The sequence below is a fragment of the Carassius gibelio genome, chromosome A21, assembly GCF_023724105.1.
Source record: "Carassius gibelio isolate Cgi1373 ecotype wild population from Czech Republic chromosome A21, carGib1.2-hapl.c, whole genome shotgun sequence".
Lineage (NCBI taxonomy): Eukaryota > Metazoa > Chordata > Actinopteri > Cypriniformes > Cyprinidae > Carassius > Carassius gibelio.
In genome coordinates, this window is record NC_068391.1 from 11739436 (window position 1) to 11762304 (window position 22869).

The 22869-nt window shown below is 40.6% G+C and overlaps 1 protein-coding gene across 4 annotated transcripts in view; it reads right to left on the bottom strand.

Moving 5' to 3' along the window:
• Positions 1-155: 155 nt before the first annotated feature.
• The window catches only part of LOC127941600 (zinc finger and BTB domain-containing protein 16-A), a 96868-nt gene continuing 74154 nt past the window's right edge, over positions 156-22869 (bottom strand). For 2 of the 4 annotated variants that reach the window (XM_052536849.1, XM_052536850.1), the window contains exons 5-7: positions 10554-10724; positions 6572-6739; positions 156-4586 (exon numbers count right to left, since the gene is read on the bottom strand). In XM_052536849.1, the coding sequence (XP_052392809.1) occupies positions 4357-4586; positions 6572-6739; positions 10554-10724 (569 nt within the window). In that variant the 3' untranslated portion in view covers positions 156-4356. Of the gene's footprint in view, positions 4587-6571; positions 6743-10553; positions 10725-22869 lie in introns of all 4 variants that reach the window. The other 2 variants (XM_052536846.1, XM_052536848.1) reach the window with 1 other exon arrangement.

Genomic DNA, 22869 nt, shown 5'->3' on the forward strand with positions numbered 1-22869 from the left:
TATATATATATATATATATATATATGGAACATAAACTCCTTTTATGTTCCATAATACAGGTTTGGAACTTCATGAGGGTGAATGAATGACAAATATTTCTTGTATGAAGGATCATTAACTTCTGTGAGTTGAACACATAAAAAAGCCAGACAAACTTAAGTCCATTGTTTTTATTATTCTTTTTTTTTTCTAACTGCAGATTTAAGTAATACAACTGAACATTGTTATTTTGAGACTCATAAATAAACAAACAAACAAAAACACTACAAAAACAATCTACTGTTAGTAGGATGTAAAAATATCTTTCACTATTAAAGGCACAGACTTTACTTGGTGACAACACTGAGAAGAAAACCTGCAGCATTCAGTCTCTTTAAATTCTTTATTTTTTTTCACACTCCATCAGAGAACACTGAAATGTTACAAAGAGATGTGTCTGATCCTACACCAAAAGAAAGACTACATCAGGAAACTGATGCCAAGATCTGTAGCACGACATCCAGAAAGTAGTGCTACAAAAAATAGCATGTTGCTGGAAAAGACAAAGGACCGTAGCAAAGCTCTAATGCAAATTAATGTGTGTACAACTGACAACAAATGAAAAAAATAAAATAAAATAAAAATTTGGCACCTTCTAAGATTAGGCTAAGATTAGGTGCTGAGGTAGACGTAACTATAACAATTCAAATAATAATAATAGAGCAAACAAAAATAAAAATCCCAGAAACAATACACTATATTCTTAAAGAGCAACAGGACTGGCACTTGTGCTGTCACAAGGGAAGAAAAAAAAATACAGACACGCCAGGAAAGGAGAGGGGGATCCAGTAGAGAGAAACTGCTTTGTTACATAAAAAGCTTTGTTATGCTTGGTCCGACAGGGCAATTGGTCCTCAGTGCTAATATAAAATAAAAAAAAGACAACGTCTTGGTGCTTTGTTACTCAAACAGTTTAGTTTTGACCTCAATGGCACATGCATGGCAACACAGCATGAAATGGCTACTCTTCCTAGAACACCACACTGGAACACAGTGAGCCAACTCCAGGGATGCAATGATGACGCATGGCTTACCGTTTCTTTACCATAAGTACTTTAAACAACAAATAAACATGTCTAGTAGGGGCAGTACAAATGCATCAACAACCTGCCGAATGTTAAAGGGACACGGTTGAAAGGTTTAATCAGCAAACCTGTTGCTGAGGCAAAAAAATAATAATAATGTGGAAATGAAAGCAAGTTTGATTCTCAAACAGTAATTTTTTTCCCCTCTCAAAGCAGGATATTCATTGTGAAATAACGCACATATTCCGATCCCAGGAATGTTTGGCTTGTCTTTTTTAGAAAACGGTGTATAAAACACTACAATGCTGATCGGTCATCAGTGGAACCACTGAAAGTAGACCAAATTATCATCATTAAAACTACAACAAAAAAACGTCTCAGGTGAATCGATCTGAGATCATCATGGCACCCCTGGAGCCCTGAAGACACCAATAATTTTCTTGAAAATACAGAAACTAAGCAGATATAGGTGGACAATTTGTTGAACAATTTCATTTAGGCACAAAGATATTACCAAAACATCAGAAGAACATTGAGGGAAGAACTATATCAATGCCATTTCTTTTTTTTAAATCATGGTGATAGAAAAATGGCATAGAACATGACTTTCATATTAGTGCATTCGACACTAACGTGCTCTCTCATGCACGCACGCGCACACACACACACACACACACACACACAGTCTCAAACACACAAAGACACACTATGTGAAAACACTCAAAGCAAAGTACAAAATCAAAAAGTTACACTAACATGTGACGTAATATCTCGTATAGTTGCCACATATTGCAAATCTCTGTTTTACTCCGTCGATATCATCCATTTACAGAACAAAATATATATTTCAGCCTTTTTTTTCCATGGAGCTACTAGTTTTTAAATTCTCACAGGAGGCAAATATGCCCGAACTCACAGTGTTTTCCAGAAAACAACGGCAAGACAAACGACAGTTACGTTTCATTTGACGCGTCTTCCCATCCCTTCATTTTTTTTGTCACTTCAAGTAAAAAACAAAACGTTGGCAACATTGATTGTTTTGAGATATCGTGTGCAATGGTATTGATCATTGGCGTCACATTTTTTTTTTTTGTTAGTTTATTTTCACAAAGGAGAATGTGGCTGATTTAGTCCTTCACCTGCAATGTTTTGACATCCAAAAAAGCAACATTTACCACTATAGGATCACGCACTGTCCAACATTACAGAAGAGGAGCAAGGCAAACGATTCAAATGAGAGAATAATGATATAAAAAAAGAACTACAAAGTTTTGCCCCGCTGTAACCTCAACAAATGGAAAAAGGGACTTACACTTAATACAAAAATATCACAAATTTGATATATCAAATGGCCACTGTTGGCTCTTGCGCAGGACTACACTCATACAAAGAAACATGTCAACTGACAGGATTTTAGTTTATTTTTTTCTTCATTTAATCTTTGATTACAACTTGCAGTCCCAATTGTCCAACGCACAATGCACTGCTGCATATGACCTGTTCTTGTTGGCTCACACTCTGTGAACCATCTTTTTTCACATTACAAAACTACAATTCTATTCACATATTTTCAAGTTTTTTTTTTTCAGACTTTAAAGTACTACACTTCACTTGTTCCATACACACCTCCCAGATGAACTCCAACCCCGAACTTAAGGCTTCAGAAATCTCTTTTCTGCTCTTAAGGTAACATTTACAGGGGTGAGGGACTGATAGGGAAAGTTATGTCTAATTTTGTATTTTTTTTATTCACCGTTCCTATAAGCAAATCTTAACCTTTCATATTCGTCGCTTCCGACATACAATACTTGAAAGCATGAGATGAAGCTGAAATAATGCAAAACAACAATCCGCTTTCGCAAACGAAACACAACAAAAAGAAACAAAACTTCGAGGTAGTTGACAAAAACGACCAAACCCACAAGCTCTTCAACAAGCAGGGTTAGTAAAACAAAACAAACAAAACAAAAACATAATACCAAGTTTGGTAAGATTAATGCAAAGACAGACTAAACAAACGCTGAATGAAAGACAAATAATCTCTCTTCACCATGGCACTTAATTTCTTAAGTACTTAAAAGCAAGCGCTTCCTCAGATCTCCCCTGCTCGAAAGACAAACGCAAAGCCAACAATCAAATATACAAAGGAAAAATTAAAACACTAGCACATGAGGTCACAAAAAAACGAGGTAATTCAAGTACGATGTGCTGAAGTAAATCAAGGTAAAATAGGAAACACAGACAAAGCAAAAGGAACCAAACCAAAAGATTTGATCTGCTCTGTTCATTCATCCCAGCGTTCCCGGCTGGACAGGCCAAGCATCGTGGCCACCTACGAACACACGCATACGTGCGGACGAGCCCTGTACGTCACAGTGCCGCTCAGCCTGCAAGCCACTGACAAAAGCAGCGTAAGTCATTATTTTGGTCTCTATAACAACAGCATAAACAGTTGATTAGATGTCTAGTGTGTCATGGGTGTTCTGTATGCATTTCAAAGCGATTTTCTGAATTGATAAGTGAAAGATAATGTGAACATGTACAGTGTGCGCATAATACAGCTTAAAATAAAATCTAAATGTGGCGCTTGAGAAATCAAAATCAAACAAAAACTGTCGTCGTGAAGTCAGCTTGTAATGCGTGCTACGAAGCTATGCTGAGAGAGAAAAAAGTGAAATGACGTTGATGAGCAGAGTACTGAGAGCTTAGCTGATTTGTACACTGGCTAAACCAATAAGCCCTTAGTGAATGTGAATCATATGGGAGGGATCAACACACTGACTGTCAGCCGGGCATCGTGAACATGTTCTGCAGGAAGCTTACGTCCCAGATGCAGTAATGACCCTGATGAACATGACGGTTCATATTTGCTGTGGAGTACCTGACTGGCACGTTACCACTGACGGATCCAAGTGCTTTTGCACCGACATCTCTGCTGCCATCGAGCTCACACACGTTCACATTACTATTTTTGTACCAGAAGAGGGCATCCTTATGAAGAGATCATTGCTGATTGACTGATAAACCATATTTAACGTTTGGGACGTAATCTGACATGTAGAGAGTGGACTTCCCATATGATCCGTGCTGAGAACGGATATACAGCTATAACATGATGCTTTTTTTTTTTTTGCAATACTGACGGGGTAAGATTTCTGCCTTGTTAGTTCCTGTCCATTCCCATTCCGCCCTGCCCAGCCCCTCTGACAAATGTGTCCATTTCCTGACTGTGTTTCCAGGCGCTTTAACCCCTTATGCTCCCGCTCCCCTCCCTCCCCACCGTCTCCCTCCTTCAGACGTAGCAGAGGTACAGGTAAGTCTTCTCTATCCTCCAGTCCGGGGGGATGTCTTCAGGCTTGTGGCCCTTCATGTGCTTCTGCATGGCGGAGAGGCTGGGGCAGTACTCCAGGCAGATGGTGCACTGGTACGGTGAGGCTCCGTTGTGGGTACGCAGGTGTTTTATCATGGCCGAGTAGTCCCTGGAGCGCTGGTGGCAGAGCTTGCACTCAAACGGCTTCTCACCTGCATAGAGAACAGAAAATGTCAGGACTTTGCAAGACATGTCATGAGATTTTGTCCTGCTTATAACATGCATTTGAAAAAGCAACACACTTCAAACATATTCCCTTGTAATGACTTGCAATGAGAGGTATTTCTAAACATGCTCTGTCGAGTGTCTAAAATAAATTCCTTTTCTGATCTGGCTTCAGAATCAAGCGGAAAATATATTCTATTAATGTAAGATGTCGATTAGCAATGTCGATTAGCAATGGATTATAAATATACTTCATCATTTTGAAAAAACCTGAGATGGCTTGTAAAAAACAAACTATATTGCCACATGCAAATGTTTTCTGTCATACTTCATCATTCAAAATGTTTCTATCTCCTGGCTTCATGAGTTCTATTACTTCTGTGATGTATCTGTGGAGTGTCTGCAGAAGGGCGCCCTCTAGCGTCCAGTATGAATGAAATGAATTACATGTGATTATAGCACTCCATTAAGGCCAATCCGTTCTATTTTGGGTAAAAATAGGAAAAATACTTTGTTCAAAAGAAATTAAGGATACATATAATAATACACGTCTTTCTCCATTGTACATTTGTTTAAAAAAAAAAATCACATTTTAAAATGGCAAAACAACACCGAAAACTGTGGTACAAAAAAAACGAATGTTGCATACATAAATGTAGGCTTGACAACCATAAGAGAAAAAAAAAAGACAAATACTGGTAAAGTCGCAAATACAACATTTTTTTCCTCTGTTGTCTCCTAACAGACAAATGTACAATTCTGCAGCAGAGTGTATCTAAAAAAAACCCCCATCATGATGGAACAGCAGTGTTGCATTTGTCAAACTAGCAACAGTTAAATAACATGTTTTTCTTAGTTCAGAATGTTTTTAGAAACCTCTTAAAGAGACATTAACGCAAAGCACAGCACATTTGTTCTGACGGTGAAAATAAGTAATCTAAATGTTGACCTTTAAAAATGTCACTAGGGAAAGCATTGATAAGTTGAGGATTGAAGAATGCTCATGTTTTGTAAAGGCATCCTGGGAATGCAAAGACTCTGTGTTGTTTGCTCGGGTCTTCTGTTTGTTTAACAGAGGGATTGAGGAACCTTGACCTCGGCGGTTCGAGCAATGTCATGTCTGTCTGCGTTTGTGTATGCAAAGGGCCTAATGAGGCAGTCATTAAACCGCCGAGACTCCAGTGATACATGCACGTGTGGTCAGTGTACTTTAACTGCACTGTAAACAGGGCAGCCTCAGATAACCAGGCAATAATGAATTGCAAATGGAGCAGAGTTATTGATTGGTCATCGACAGGAGCGGTGCTGCCAATGTCGATGCTTCATCAAGCGGCTCTCTTTTTGCATGCAGTGGCCCTTGACTGTGAGCTTGTCGTTGTTCTTGTTATCTCGGGGGCTCTGCACGCACCACAGAGGCTTTACTCTATCCCCAACGCACCTAAAGAAGCCAATTATTTGACAGACCTTCTTGATAGTTTGGCTTAACGGCATCGCTTCTTGAATGGCAGAGAGGAGGGTGTCCGTCATGTGCGTCCGAGAGATCTGGTCTCTACAGTACAGCACTAATCCCCTTGTCAAAGAGCAAGCTGAAAGCACTGAAAACGGCCTGCACTTTGGTGTGGGCTTTACAGAGTACCAAGATGTAGGAATCAATCAGATATCACTTTAACAAGAGGAAAGGGGCTTTTTGCACAGGTCTGAAGCCAAACAGAGGCATGCCCTGCGCTGGCACTGGCACTAGCTGTGATTTAAAGATCTGATGTGATGCTCGCCTGCTGACATGGATAACAGAAAGCTGCTGCATACCACCGTAGTGCTTAACGTGATTTAAGTAGCGCATTTTACTGGATCAAAATCCTCACTGATGCTGGGAAAGTAGTACAATAAACCAACGAGGACTATAATACCCAAAGAAAGCTATCCGTATTCCCATTCACCATGGTTTGATAAAACAGGAAGAAGTGTACAGTACCTGTATGGACACGGTAGTGGGTCTCTAGCTGGTGTTTGAGGCTGAACTTCTTGCCGCAGCCGTTACATTCATAGGGTTTCTCTCCAGTGTGGATGCGCTTGTGTCCTTTCAGCGTGCTCTCGTCTCGGAAGCAGCTGCCGCAGAACTCACACTCAAACGGATGGTCACCTGCTGGACAGAGCTTTCGGTCAGTATATGTAGTATATGCAAGTTAATGCTAATCGTAAGCAAGTAGATGAATGGATGGACTTGCACCAGACATACATTTTATATAATATGTGCACCTTATATTACCACTTAATTAAGGTGTCATTTTTGTACCTTTAATGACACAAAATAACAATGTTGCAGTGTTGTGATACTCGAACAAACAGAACTGTGTTTAAAATAGATCAACATAGTTAACAGAGCCATAAATACAGTTTTTGCACCGAACTGACTAATCAAATGAAAAGTTGGTGCATCATTGCAAATCAAAATGTAAAAAGTATAGAAGGATGAATTTTACAACCACAACACCTTTAATTTCAATAAACTAAACACTGTAAGGCTGTAAAACAAAAGATAACAGGAGAAAAGTCCTATAAAGAAAAAAATGCGGTTAGAAAAACAACAATGATGGACAATAACCCAAGTGATATTTCTTTCTCACACAAAGCATTAAACAGCTGGCTTACAATATTATTTGAAATCAAGCCATTACGAGCTCTCAATACATCAATTATAAGTCCAATATCATCAGTTGTTTGTTATAGGTCATTGTCATCTATATCTTCCTGTCTCCTTGCACTGTAATGGATATTCAGAGGTCAGTAATCAGTGATATTATGATATGCGGGGGTTTTTCTTTTTCTGCTCTCTGCACTAATTGCGTTTTTGCGCCTCACTATCAGCTAACCATATATCACCCTCTCTCCGTACAGATGCACGTCTCCACCAGGCGTGTAATGTTCCTCACATTTAATGCATTTCACTTCTGTGCGGAGGGTTTAAGTCATTGTCTATGACCTATGCGTTTCATTATCTGGCTGTCCGAGCGGCACCGTGCCTGGGAATAAATTGCATTTCTCGTTATGTACTGTCATGCTCAGACTCTCGCCGCCTCCAGTTACCAGACAATGTCAATTTCCTCAGGCACGTTTTGTGGCGAGACGCAGCTAAACGCCTCACATTTACACGGCTGCTTGGGCTCCACCGCCTTCGCTTCACCAGTAATAGGAGAGAAGAAAAGTAGGGGGAGATGACACAAAACAGTAAAAAAAGAACCCATACATTTCGTAAATCAATAAAAGTGACAGTATTTATTTGTGTGCATGAAGTTATGAGTCGCTATAAGAAATGTACAGCTTCAAAACGCCTCCTCCACAGAAGAGATCACAATCCATCACGCTCCCCGACTGCTCTCCGGCACGCAACGAGAATAGCAATCGCGCAAAATTCACCTGACTTTAATTGAGCTTAAGCTGGCGCTTAAATCGAAGACATCTGTACTAGTTTCCAGAAAACTGGCCACGAGTTAAATCCGCAGGCTAGTTTCTACCCTCAGTTAAAGCATCTTTAATCTTTATTTGACAAAATAATTTGTGACAGCTCTCTCCTGATACCACACGGCACACATTCATATCGTAATACTCGCCTGGTATTTTTTCAGGCTACCTGTTATGTAAATCCAGCATGTCGCTGCTATAAACGGAAGGAAATTTGCTTAACAAATTCTGTTTGCCGGCCTTGCTTTGTTTGGAATACATTAAGCTTTGAGGCAGTAAAGATACAAGGTGATAGATCAAGATGCTGTCACCGACTGCGTGTTCCTTGGTTCCTTTCTGTAAGTCTGGTGGCTGCCAGGCACAAAGAGGGTGGAAAAGACATTTGGGATGCTCGGGGGCTGCCACCTGCGTCCCCCTGCCCCAGGCGTCTGCTGCGGTGGCGTACCTGGCCCGGGTCTGTGGGCACCGCCTGGCGCCTGGCAGGGCCGAGGCTTATGTAAGGCAGGGGCCGAGTTCATTTAGCACTAAGCAGTGTAAATCAAGTATCCATCACTGCCAGGGTCTCAACTGGGCTGCGCTATCAAACACAGCTGCGAACACAAAACACCCGCCGCAGATGGAAAATGGGCTCCGAATAAAACACAAGCACAGAACAACAACGGAATATTAACGAGGCATGGCCAGCAGTGTGTGGAATGGAGGGGGGAGTGAGGGGGCTGCCATGATCATCAGCCCTAATGGATGCCAGCGTTCACTCACACTGCACGCGCCTGCAAAAGTACACAAGCAAGTGCATTCAAGAACAGAAATTCCTTTATAAAATCAGCAGAAATGCATGTAATCATTCTCTGAAATCCTGTCAAAATTGGTTTGGCATCAGCATTTAGGAAGAGGTATGACTGAAATCAAATTTGAGCTTGGGCTTGAATTACTGAGTAATGACTGTGTGGGCCCATAATCACTCATTTAAGTTATTTCTGAGTGGGCACCAAACACACACACAGAGAAAACAGGCATGCGTTAAGTCATTGCTCCACTGTTTCTACAAAGTAGTGATTAAAGTGTTCATAAGAGAATACCTGAAAATACTTTGATTTCACTTACCGATATAACTGAAGTTATTTGATTTAACTTATACAAGCAAATGTTAAGGTTCTGTAAAATGTATATATATATTTATATTAGACACACACTCACACCACTTAAATGTATGTTAAACATCAATATGCAAATAAATTAGCTGACAATTCTTTGAGAAAGTCTATGATTGAAAGGCAAACACTGTTTTTTAAATATATAAACCACCTAGTGAGTCAAACACAGTAGTGATTGTTTTAAAGTAAATCAGTGTTATAATGGTGATTTTACATTAACATACACAAATTCAAGGAAAAGGTTTCTGGTGTGGTGTTGATAAAAGGCTACTGGAGCACTATTGACAGGGTTGTGGGAGTACGTAAGATAAAAAAAGGTTGGGAAACACATCTCTCTGAATATCCGAGTGCTTATCACATCAGCGACTAAAAAAACACACTGTGAATGAGATTAAGAAGATCAAAGCAGAATTAAACGCAAGCAATTAGTCGTCTTTTTTGTCCTCTTAAAAAATATATATATTTTCAGTGTTTTTTGCAAGTGCCAAAAGCAGTTTTTCCCTTTCTGCTCCTTGACAAAAGCCCCCACATCACATTAAACGGGTGCTTGCTAGCGCTCATTGTAATTTAATACGCGCCTACAGAGAATTGGGTTCAAACTAGAGCAACGCTGCGTCACAACCCTTTCTCTCCCTCCACCGTGTCTGTAGCGAAGCAGACCGTTGACGTTTATGCATGCAGGCGGGAGCGTCAGCTCCGATGTACGGTCTGGTGAGGACAAGCGAGTACAGTAAGCGCTCGGCTGCCTTGTACCATCAGCTGCCCAATAAAGGCCAGGCAGCCTATAAACAGGCAGGCTTTGCTCATCTCCCGCTTTCGCTTCAAATATTCATCCCTGCCGCCACCGAGTAAAGCAACTCTGACACGTTCGGCTGTTATTTAAGGTCAGAGACGATGGGGAGAAAAGGCTTTCTTGAGAAAATGGGATTCATTTCCAGCGTCTCATATTGGGAGACAGTAATGTATACTGTTCCACGAGTCGTCGCATCTGCTCAGCCACGCGTCTGGACACATGGGGATGGAGCCGCAGTATAGCAGGACTAGCCCGACTGGGGAGGCCGATATCTGTGCTGTCACAAGCCATCACAGTGCTTTGGCCTTTCACTAAATGACATGTCACTTCAGCCTGCTATCTTCATTCCATCCAGAAGGTGAATGATGGGTAGGGAAAAAAAGCCAATATAATGACTGTACCAGGATCCTGATTTAAACACCCTACAGGGTGAATCACTTCTCAGTGTGTTTAAAATAATCTTTCAGCTTGACGGATGTGCATAAAACTTCAAAGCATCAAATTAGTATGTCAGACAAACTTAAGTAGTAAAGAGCTGATTGGGAGACCTGTATGTGAGCGGAGATGGCGCTTGAGTGCGGTGTGGCTGGGAAATGTGCGGTTGCACTCGCTGCAGATGTAGCTGCGCACGCCTGCGTGGACCTCCATGTGCTGCTGTAGAGCCGTCTGCGTCTGGAAGCGCTTCCCACACAGCAAACAGAAGATGGCCATATCTGAACCTGAGAACAGAAAGAGCGAGATGTTAGCACGAGTGTACGATTTCATTTACAGTATGTATGTAAAAGTCTCACAACTAACTAAACACAGCCGCATTGGCTTTTGGAGCAGGCCTGTTATCTGCCTGACATCTTATTGAAAGAAAATCATTCTTTTTACAATTTAGTTGGCCAATTACAGGTTCTTGTGAATCACATGATCAGTGCAAAAACTGGACAATCAGAGGATCAATAGGAGAATCTAATTCAGTACTACAGGGTGAGATGAACATATAATAATGTGCCACAAGTTCAGCGGACAGATGAAGGAAATGACAAACAACTAGTGGTTAGATGGCTGGAACGAATATTAGCAAATCATTGAAATCTCAGAGACTCACATCTGGGTGTTTAAAAAGATAAAGGTGCAAAGTGAGCAATTTTTTTCCTTCTCTTTTGCTTTACTCTGATACAAAGACTCCCACTTTTTTTTTTTTTTTTTCAATTATCAAGCTCTAGAAAACTCTGGGGAAAGTAGGAGTGTTTTAAGCTCCGCTTTATTTCATGAGTCGATAACACATCTTTGGGGCAAAGCTGCCACTAATTTAAAAATCTATGAGGGCCCAGTCTCATGTTCATAAAGCTCGATCAATCAGCATTTGCTGGAGAAAAAACGAGAGCGATTGAGAGGATGAGAGGAGTTCGAGGCGAGCCAGAGAAACGACTATTTCTGTTCTTAAATCTCAGGCAGTGCCGCTGAATTGTTTCTTCTCTGTAAATAAATACTGACAAGCCTTCCTTCTGGCTTTCTCTGGGCCCTGCCCTCTCCCTCCCCCACTCGCTGTCTCCATCTTTAATGACTCTTTGCGTCTCTCGGTTTATCGATAAAAAAAGGAAGGAGGGGCATTGATTATGGAACGAAATCCCAACGAAGTTTGGGGATGTGAAATGCAAGTTTGCTTCAGGAAGGTTCATTGCAAAACTAAAGGCTGTAACAAAACTTAAAAAGCTCAATTTAAAGGGGCGGGTGTAGGGAGATGAAAGTCAGGGGGTAGGGAGGAAAGGCTCTGAGGAATGCGAGAGGTTAGGTGGACTCTGACCCAGGGAGCTCAAGAGTCTGGATGGGGTGGAGGGAAAGACTAAGCCACATCACCAGTGCTGCTCTGTGATGGCTCTTCAAATCCCACAGTATTGGTGATGACTGATAGATTTAATGAAGATAATTTACCCACTTTTCATTTCAAGTGTTCCCCTCACAGAAGAGCCCAATCAGGGACCATGCACTGTGGACCCGGCCTTTTTTTAATAGCTTAACATTTGGCCATATTTTGGATCAATTTCAATTTCATTACACTTAGCATACTTACAAAGAGAATATTTTCCAGACAGTATCTGAATAATTTCAAGCTTTGTTTGAAGGATTTTTTTAACAGTATTAACACATCTTACAGTTCCTAATGCACTGTATTTCTCAGGTGGTAAGAACGCTTCTACTGAGGAAAAAACACTATTTTGGGAACAGGAGAAGGGCAGGGGGACAGCTGATAAAGCGGGAGCCATGAAGGGAAGTGCAGTGTCCATGTGATTGGTGTTAGCTGGAATTAAGTGTTCCTCGGTGTGAAGTAAAGAGCATCACAAGTAAATGGCCTAGCTGGGAGAAACTCTTCTGTGAGGTACTGAAGGGTAAGGCAGAGAAAAAGAAGTCGAGATCGAGAGAGAGAGAGAGAGAAGTGGCTAACCCACTCGCCTCTATTACAGTACAAAATTGAGTTGGACAAAGTGACACCTGGATAGAGGACTGGCTTTGGCTGCTGCTGCCTGAGTTTTGGCATAATTTACCTCCACTCCTGTGTCTATTTATAAGGGCCTCTTGGCTCCATCGCAGTGTTAAGTTAATGGCCCTGAAGAAGCAGTGGCTATTACTTAGCGAGAGTGCCACACTGTTTAGGTATTAAGGGTGTTCCGCATGTGTTCATCACTGCAAACACTTTTCAAACTCCAGGATGGTTGTGGCCACACAATCCCTGGCACAGAAGACAACTTCTGGCAATACCAGAAATCCATGTCTAATAGGAATAGGAAGTCTTAGGAGGACATACAGCAAGTCTTTGGTTACATTATAGCCATTAATAATTGGTTGTGTGGGAGGGACATTCTTATTCTAGGGTTCATCTGATTGGACAAAAATGTGTGCAGGATTGAACCATCAACATTTTTGAATCCTCAAAATGAATTTTCCAAGAAGAGATAGACTGTACATTTTAAACGCTTAAACATGCTAGAAGATAATGCAGTACATTATGAATGCAATACTGTTTTTTACACAAAAAAACTGAACAGGGCTGTGATTAAAACTTAATGTGAGAGTTAGACAAGGTAACTGCATTTCCCACAGGGCTGATGCTTGAGCTGAGAAACCCCACATGGAGAGCACGTGTTGTTCTAAGCTGGTGAGACCAAAGTCAATTAGCTTGAATTTCAATTCGCCAGCGCTGACTGAATACAAACTCCTGCTGTTCTGTCAGTCACCACAGCCGTGAGGTGTGATGTCACCTGTTGCTCAGCGAAGAGCTAGGAAATATGACACACCTGTCCTAAAGCTCCACTTGGAATGTTTTACCTAGATGAGTACGCAGTGTTAAGGCCCATTCACATCAAGCACGATAACTATAAAGATAAAGATAACGATAAAGATATAGTTCTAAAAATCGTTCTCAATATTAAAGAATAGCGGAGTCCACACCACAACTATAACGATAAAGGCACAGAGAAACGATATCGTTGGAATCACTTTCAGAACGATTTTTTTTCCTGATGAACGATAAAAACATTGCCAACCAATCAGAATCAATCCTGCTATAATGAGCTCGAGAATTTAAAGCAGCAGACGCGCGTCCGCTAAGAATACACAGACAATATCGTTCGCTGGTGTGGACGCTAATATCGTTATATTGTTATCTTTATAGTTATCGTTCTTGGTGTGAATGGGCCTTTAGTGTTTGAGCTGATGTATCTGATCTAATGTGTCACTTTTTGTCAATGTCAATTTTCGTCAATGTCAATTTTTATTCCACTTAATAAAACAGTGGCCAATCAAATTAAAACCACTATCTGTGATTGTGTTTAACGAATCAGTCTGTTTGAACAAATCAGTTGAGGAATCGATTTAAATGACTCATGTAATCATATTTTCATTCATCAAATGAATCCGTCTGTTGGACTGAATCAGTTGAGTTTATATTTCAAGGGCTCATTCAAAGACAGTCACATATTGCTCATGTTTAAATCAGTGTTTTGAACAAATCAGTTTTATTAAAATTACAAAGACCCGCTTGTTTCATTCCTGAATAAATAAATGTTTTTGTATTAAATGTTTGAATAAATGATTCAGTCACTTACTCACTTGAAGTAAGGTGACTGGTGTAATTCTGTAACTTAAGGAATAAGTCACCAGAAAAAAAAATCACTAATATACAGTAATATTTCAAATAATATTTACATCATGTAGTTAATATAGGCCTATATGTTTAACCACACCAACAATCACGATCCTCAAGTTTGGGAGGAGAGCGAGGGCTCATTGGGACAGCTGTTTGGGCCAGGTGGGGGGCAGGGCTACCCGCGTGCTCCGGGGCAGAAGGGGCCTTGGCAGCCCTGCTGAGCCTGGGGACAATGGGTGCTAGCAGGGGCTCAGGAGGGCGAGACAATATGGTCAAACTGGTTCCAAAACTACCAACCAACATGGGGGGTGTGCGTAGCCTCAAAAGAAAGCCCAAATATTTAGTCCCACAATTAGTATAATGTGCAAAACACAGAACTTTGACTCAGTGTGATACTGGGCCATCAAGAGAAATTTACTAATTCCTACTGTGCTCGCAAGCAAGCATATCTGTGTATAGCACGACATACTGAGAACATTAGTCACGAGAACCCCTTCTAGCGGTGTAATGATTTTCATGGGGACTGCATCTTAATTATATTGTGATGCATAAATGTAAGCATTATAGGAGCGCATTACCAAAGGGCTCTAGGTCTGAAGGGTAAAGCCACATCTAAAGGCTTTCTGACCCATTCATTTCCACGGTAATGTGATGCTGAATGAAATCCAAACAACAAGGGGTCTTGCACTCCGAGCGATTGGAGAGAAATGGTTCTCCCTCGCCTGGCTTCATATCTCCCCTGTCTTTTTCCTCCCCGAATGAGATTTTTAGTCAGGAAGAGAGAGACAGATAGATAAAGAGATGTTACATGAGTGTTTTTATGACAGAATGCTACAGGCTGCTGGGAAGTCAACAGGTACAAGCTGTTCCGGCAGCCGTGTGTGCGTGTGATGAGATATGTCTGGCCAGGGTATTCACTCGCTCGCTCTCTAGCTCACTCCGGCTGACACCTAATGAGCCCAGACTACAGGAGGATTGCACATCCATGTAATCCGGGAGAGTGGCTGGGCATAATGTGGCATTAGAGGAGCCCAAGGCTTTCGGAGGGGGCTGCTGAGAGAGGGAGGGAGGGAGGGAGGGCAGCGACTGACAGCTTTGGTCTGGAATATAGAGCGTGTGACAGCACAGAGCACTGCCTTAATGCATTCAAAATGCCTCTGTGCCTCTGACAAGAAAAGCAAAGAAAAGAGCTTCAATGAATTGTTTATTGATCTAACAGGAGGAGAGATGGTGAGACGGGAGACAGCGAGAGAGGGGGAGAAACAAAATAACATTATGTGTGTTACTATCAAAGTGTCATTGGTCTCCGAAGGTCTGCCTTAGAAATACATGACACCCGACAGGGGGACGTGTAAAATACGCTATTTGATTTAACAGGTTTTCATCTCAAGTGGTGGTTTTTTAAAACGAGAATTACAATGGCAGACTGCATTTAAAAGCCTTAAACTGTCGCTTGGAAGGGAAAGAATGAGGACGCCGCAACCTGCGTTAAACCGTTGAAAAGATTGCTTCTCATTCTGGGGCTGGTACCTTTCCAGACTTTGCACCAATAATAGTTACAGATAATTCACTTTCGTGTCAGGCGGCTGCGGTGAGATGCCGCGTTCTCAGATAGATTAATGCCACCAGATGTCATTGTAGAAGCCATATTAATTACCTCAAGATAATGTCATGGATCCATATGGTTTCTCCAGTGTCCATTTAGACAGAGAAAATGTCTCCATCACTCACAAACCCACATGGAAGAAATTGGCCCTATTGACTTTGACAGGTGGTGGAGGCAGATTCTTCATAATTAAGTAAGCTTTCAACACTAGCTCGACGTGACTGCAAAGAGGATTCGGTAAAATGAGCATGGTTCTACAGCACCGATTCACTCCTGACGATTACAGGAAAGTTCAAAGTTTGAGTTAGTAATCCTCAATTACTTTGAAACATCCTTAAGTTTTAAACGATTTTTCATCATGGTTACTATAAGATACTTAAAATGAACATCAGGGCTGCCAAGATAACAGGTTTTCACTACATGATAATTCTGGCCAAAAGAAATCACAATAACTACATTACTTGCAACGTGCATAGCCTATAGTCAAATAACCTTTATTTATATAGCGCTTTAAACAATGCAGACTGTCAAAGCAGCTTTATATCGTTAAACAGAAGTAACATACGCTGGTAATGCAGGAGTACAATATAAATCATGACCTGTGTCTGCTCGCTGTTTCAATCATCCTACTGCCCTGATGGATGAAGTGATAAGAGATCATAAACACTAACGCCAGGAGGGTAAGTGGGGGGGGGGGATTTATGAGTTGACCCACCCCTGTGTTAGGTCTACAAAAGACAGTGTCCCTTTAAGAGAGCAGAATTTACAGTGCACGGCTGGCCCTCGCCTTGGATGAGGATCGTTTACAAAGCAGAGGACCGTGCTTGCTTTTCCCCCCATCCCACAAATCCGATTTAATCAGACAACCCTTGCAGTGCGGCTCCCAGTAAGAAAAAGGATAATTAGTAAACAGGCAGCCTCTCCTCTGCTTCATTGGCATTCGCGCGGGGTGAGTGTCGCATTTAAAATGCAGTCTGATGAAGTCTACAAAATCAAACCATTTGTTACTCCTATTGAGGAGGCTTCAGGCCACTGGCAATTAAATTGGAATTAGTGCAGGGAATGAGATACGGACGATTCATACCAAGGAGGCGAGAGTGTCTGGAGGATGTCTGGAGCTCTCAAGTTTACAGTGCTGATGAGTCCCATAATAACTAAAGCTCATCTGCTCTCCCAAGCAGACGACGTGCATGCAGAAATCTGGATTTGTCCGACTCGGGCGTGATCTCGTGTTCACTGTGCACATCAATCTTATTTGATTCTCTTTAGTGTCCGTGCTGTCATAGTGCAAGTGATGAAATCAGAGGTGTTTGTTCAGACAGTGTAGTCGATATCTGCTATATCCACACGGGTTGCCATAGTAATGACTTAAGCATCAGCAGGACGCCGACAGAAGAGAGTAGCTGTCAAACAGGACTGAAGACTGGAAGTCACGCCTCTGCTGATGTCCATCAAGACATCTCTCTGGGATGCTCAACTCATCAAGGCATCTGACAGGACGGGCATTACTGTATTTACACATTCATGCATGTGTCATGTCCGAAACAGCTCACTCATTCATCCATTTACCATCTGAACTAGAAAACCACTCAGCTTTGTGTGATGTTACATGCACAACACATTTGTGAATTCAACTACTATGTGACTGAAACACTAAAAAAAAAATCTCGATTTTGAATTTCAAACCACATATAGAGTTATAAACATTTCTTTCATGTGTTTTTGCAGTTCAGACTACAAATATATTTCTCATGACCTTAAATGTAAAATGTAAATGCTTAAATGTCTGAAATTAGTTTTACAGACAAAAATAAATTGTGAATATGTAAGAAAATATATATTCTCTGAAAATATATTAATGTATTAATAAAAATACTCTAAAATACATTATATAATAACATGATCAATACATAATAAAATAAATGTCAACTAAAAAAAACATAAGCAGACAAATAAGCTATTTACACACACACACATATATATATACACACACATATATATATATACACACACACATACATATACATATATATATATATATATATATATATATATATATATATATATATATATAAAATAACAGTACACAAATATACATAATGTTATAATTTTCTACTACAAAAATTTGAGTCAGACGTCAGATGCATCAAAAAATAAAAACATTTTGCTGGCTGGCTAAACAAAGCTTTTGGCTTGGGGGCTCTTACATTTATTTTTTAAATGCACACAAGTGTTTCTCTTACACATGCATTCATTAAACACAGCTGCTCATTTTAAATATAACAATCGATATGGAACAGTCATCACATCAATGTGCAAGCAAAGCGACAGTCGTACGCAGCTTTAGTAATGCATGTAATTTACTCATTGCAGGCTACATCTGACAATACATTTTACTGACATGAGCATCAGCGGCGTGTTCAATTGTATGTGTGTATATGAGCTTGTGTCTCTACATCTGTTGTTTTGTATGAAGGACGGCCGCGGCTTTGCCGTGTGCATGTGCGAGTTATTTTGAATGAATAAAAGGGGGAGAGAGATGCCATTTACTTTCCACAGTTGATTGGGCACAATGGAGATGAGGTTACCAGTGGGAGCTTCTGTGTGTATGTGTGTGTGTGTGTGTTGGCGAGGCTTGCGGAGATGGGAGATAAATGAACTGCAAATGAGAAGGAACAGCTCCTGCAGTACAGCTGGCTTCCGAATTGCTTGCTTGGCCGTGGCAACCGGGCGAACGGTTGCCAAGGGTGTCAGTTCATTGTCCCTCATACGCCACATGTGAGTGCCGGACAGGATTGTGATATTGTGCAATGGCCAGTAGGGGTCACTCTGTGCTACTAACCCATCACGGTTGCCTGCACTCAAATCTGTGCACTCATATAACTACATCTGAATAATCTTTACACATCTACAAATTCATCTAATGCATAAGATGCAGGATAAATATATCTAGCACAAAACCATTGAATTTTAATGACACGCTCCGTGCTCGGCAACTAATTTGTACTCGGGATATAAGATGCATGCAAATGATGAATGCACTGAACAAGGCTTGATGTTTACATGTTCCACATTTGAAAATCAGGCTGTGTGGTGTTATTCGGTGTGAGTGAGTAAAGAACAAAGAAATACAGAGTTTATACGTGCATGCACGTCTGTGAGCTTTTCCCCTCTGGGCATATGCAGAAACGGTCTCTATGCAAAGCCATTACTGGGAAACACACCGGGGGGATGAAAATAAATTATACTGTTCCACCAAATGACAAACTGCCACTATAAAAGAGATCTGCAGCGGGAAGGTAATTCGAGGGTCGTGTTTGCTCATTCCTTTTTTTAAAATGGTAAAATGTTTGTTTACTGTTGTGGATTCCCTTTGATGCCTATCTATTTTTGCTCATAATGGAATGCCTGCTAATCTTTTAAGAAGGTTTAACACGATTTATTTAATCAATGTCAATGCTAAGACGAATTACTAATCTGTTCAACATATCAGATACACAAGCTTATTTGAATCTGCATGTATGAATAGAATATAGAATATTTGGTAATTGCTAAAAGTAGCTTTGGGAGATCGATAAAAGTGGTCTATTAAATGTGATATAGCGTTGGAATTCGTCATAACCGCTGTGTCTTGCACAGCCTCAAACCTGGCTGGTTGTGAAATAGCCCAGGTTTTCAGTGACACGTGTTGAACGTGGTCCAGTGCAGTGGCCGCAGTAAGCCACGGGTGATGGATTTACAGCAAGCAGCGGTCATCTGCCGGGTGTCTGACCGCGAGTGTGATGATAAACGGACTCTAACACTATTTCTACCAGGGTGCCGTACTGTCCTGCAGCTCGGCAGTACCAGCCCCTGTCATCCTGTCTGCAAATCTCCCTGCCTCCTACCGTCTCACACCCTCCAGTGATCAAAGAGATGACAATAATAAAGAGCAGTTTGACACTTTCTGTGCACCTTTCGGTGTTCAAGTGTCAAGTGTATCGTACAAAATCCAAAAGCCTGGACTCACTTGACTGAACTTATGTCTCTGATGATCTTAAAAACCTTTCTTCTAAAGTCTTGTGTGTAAATGCTTGAAGTTAGATTTGCACAACAGTATAAATTGTATATAAAACTACACTGTTCAAAAGGTTGGGGACAGTGAGATTTTTTTTTCTTCAGAAATGTATATTGATCATTACATATTATTGGAAACTGTAACATACTAATATTGAGAAGTTTGGGCTTAGTAAAATTTAAATAATACTAGTGTTATTAACAGTATGGGCATATTAAATTGGTATTAAAAAGTCATTGTAAAGAGGTTATTTATATTACAAAAGATTTCTAAACTTTCTATTCATCAAAGAATCATGAAAATATGTGTCATGGTAAATTAAGCAGCACAATAATATAATAAGAAAAAACCATCAAATCAGAATATTAGAATGATTTCTGCAGGACCATGTGACATCTTTGCCATCAGATAAATAAATATAAAAAAAATATATTAAAACTAAAAACAGATATTTTAAATTGTAATAATATTTTGCAATATTACTGTTTTTAGATCAAATAAATGATGAGCCTGAGACTTTTCAAAATCTTACCGATCACAAACTATTATATATATATATATATATATATAAAATAGTTTGGGATCGGTACACATATACACATATGTAAATACACTCATAATTGCATTCAAAACTTTGCCTATTAGCATATAAGAATACATTAAACGGTCCACAAAAAAAAAAAAAAAAAAAAAATGCTTTGATGAAGTACCTTCTTTTTTTCTTAAATGCTGATCTAAAAAATCAGAAAGCGGGAGAAATAAAAAGGCAAGTGACTTTCTTCACTACATGATAATCTGACAGGAAGTCCAGCCTAGCAATCCACTGAGCTCCCTCTCTCGCTGTGATTTATTCCCAGAGACCATCTGGACAGTGGACAAACAATGTGGCAAGAGCTGTGAATGACCAGCCACATTAGTCATAGGCTTTTACCTCGACCCCTTGCGTCCCTAATCTTTACACTTTTTTTCTTTTACTGTGGTCAAATGACCAGAGCCCCTTTTCTCACTGGCTGCTGACATGGTCTTTCCCGCCGGACAAAAGGCCTCGAGCTGTTGCACCCCCACCACCCTTCACTGTTACCACCCCACCGCTGCCTCTATCTCCGACCCAGCTGACAGGAACAGGAGTTTGTTTTGTTTTCTGAGACGACAGGAATGAGAATGGAACTCTAAAGCCGAGCAGCTACAAAAACATTACGAGAGGGCCGGTGGTCCACGATCCGCTTGTGAATAAAAAGATGAGAAAAAAAAAAAAGAAGAAGTGCCAGTGTTAAACAGATTTAAATACTTTTGGAAAAGCATGGCCAAATAACATATATAGATAAAGGTATTAAGAATAATAGGACTGGCATGCCTCTTTCCAGCTTAATGTAGGCTTTTGTGTAGCTCTTAGAGGAAATGAGGGCCGATGAACCAAGCCTGTTGCCCGGCAAAATCACCTTCCTGATGATGCGCATAAGTTTGCTTTGTTGGGCTTCTTTATGGGATTGCATGCTTTAAATTCAGCATTAAGAATGAATGCTTAGCCGACCGACCGTGAAGGCTCTCTCTGTCATACGGAGACTCAAATGAGAAAATGGAAGGCAATCAACATGCTCCATAAATTGGAGGCCAGTGGCGCTTTAGTGCAACAGTGTCTTCTCCAGCTCTCGGCACCGTAAACAAAACAACACAATGAAATGTAAAATGATGTTGTGACTAAACGTCTCAAGATCGCTGGGGAAAACAAGTGCATCAAGGACACGTAGCGCTCACAGAGTGTAAGCATTTCAGTTATAGGAGGAACTTGAATACTGTACCATAGTTTTTTATCTGATTGCAAAAACATGTACTGACAGTTTAATAGAAACAGGTGCTAAATCCTTTATTCCCAAATTAGATTTGTCGTTCTTCTATCAAGTCAGTGCAAAAAATAAAAATAAAAAAAAGTGCAGGAAAGAAATTCAGAGTTGCTTTCTTGCCCATCTCAATTAGGACCAGGTTATTTTCCTAATGATCACTGGAACATGTCTTTTCAGAACAGCCTGACCCTGACCTTGAGGACAAACAGTAAACCGCAAAGTCTGTGAAGAAAGAAAAGAGTTTATTTATAGATCAGCGGAGCGTCGATCAAGCAGCATCAGCGCTTGGGGAGGAAAAAAAAGAGGGGCCTCGGGGAAACGCTTTTGAAGCAGCTAATATAGAGGTCTGCCTCGATCACTTCAACCCCCTTTTTAATTCCATTAGAAAGTCAATTGATTTGGCTGTGCAGCCTCAGAGCGTGGCAGGCGCGCGCTCCACACTCCCAGGTAAAAATCCTTGGTGAAAACGGAGGGTTTCAAAAAACGGCAATAAACGAAAAGATGTTTTCATTGTGAGAGCGCATTAGAGGATGCATTAGACAGATGCTTAAAGGGTCCATGGGAATAGAGTCAGGGGCTTTGTGTGCTTCAAATGGCAAAAAAAAATAAAAATAAAATAAAAATAAAAGGAAGATAAGGACACGTTATCAGTTTGAAAAACTTGAGCTTACCAAATTTTCAAAAAGGCCCCATGGCCCCATGATGATTTCGTGGCGTGTTTAATTTAGATAGAATCTAATTAATTTACATCTGATACTGGAGGAGATGCTTTCATCAGCCTGTCATTTATCCTGTGTGTTAACACCTGTTAATTCACTATCTCTTCAGCAATGAGCTTTTAAAAAGAAAAGGCGGCTCTGCATCTTTCAAAGATGTGAGGAACTATTCTGACTGATAGATTCACCAAGCACGGGTCACTCCCAATGAGATCCAGGCTGACCTCCAGTCCCGCCGCCTGATTATCATCAAAGCATTTGTCATGGGACAGAAGTGCAGAGAGCCGTCAAATGAGATCTTAAGGTGATATCTTATTATTCCAACCACATACAAGCAAACCAGCAAAAACCAAGCTTCCTGGCATTTCACTTGCTTCTAAACAAGACGTATAGTTATATACAGTCTCTCCTTTTCAATCATAGAGAAGTCTAGCTCTATATTTGTCTCTTACATTCGATTTCTTTTATGTGAAGGATATGCTTTGGAATCATATTAACAGGCCGTCAGG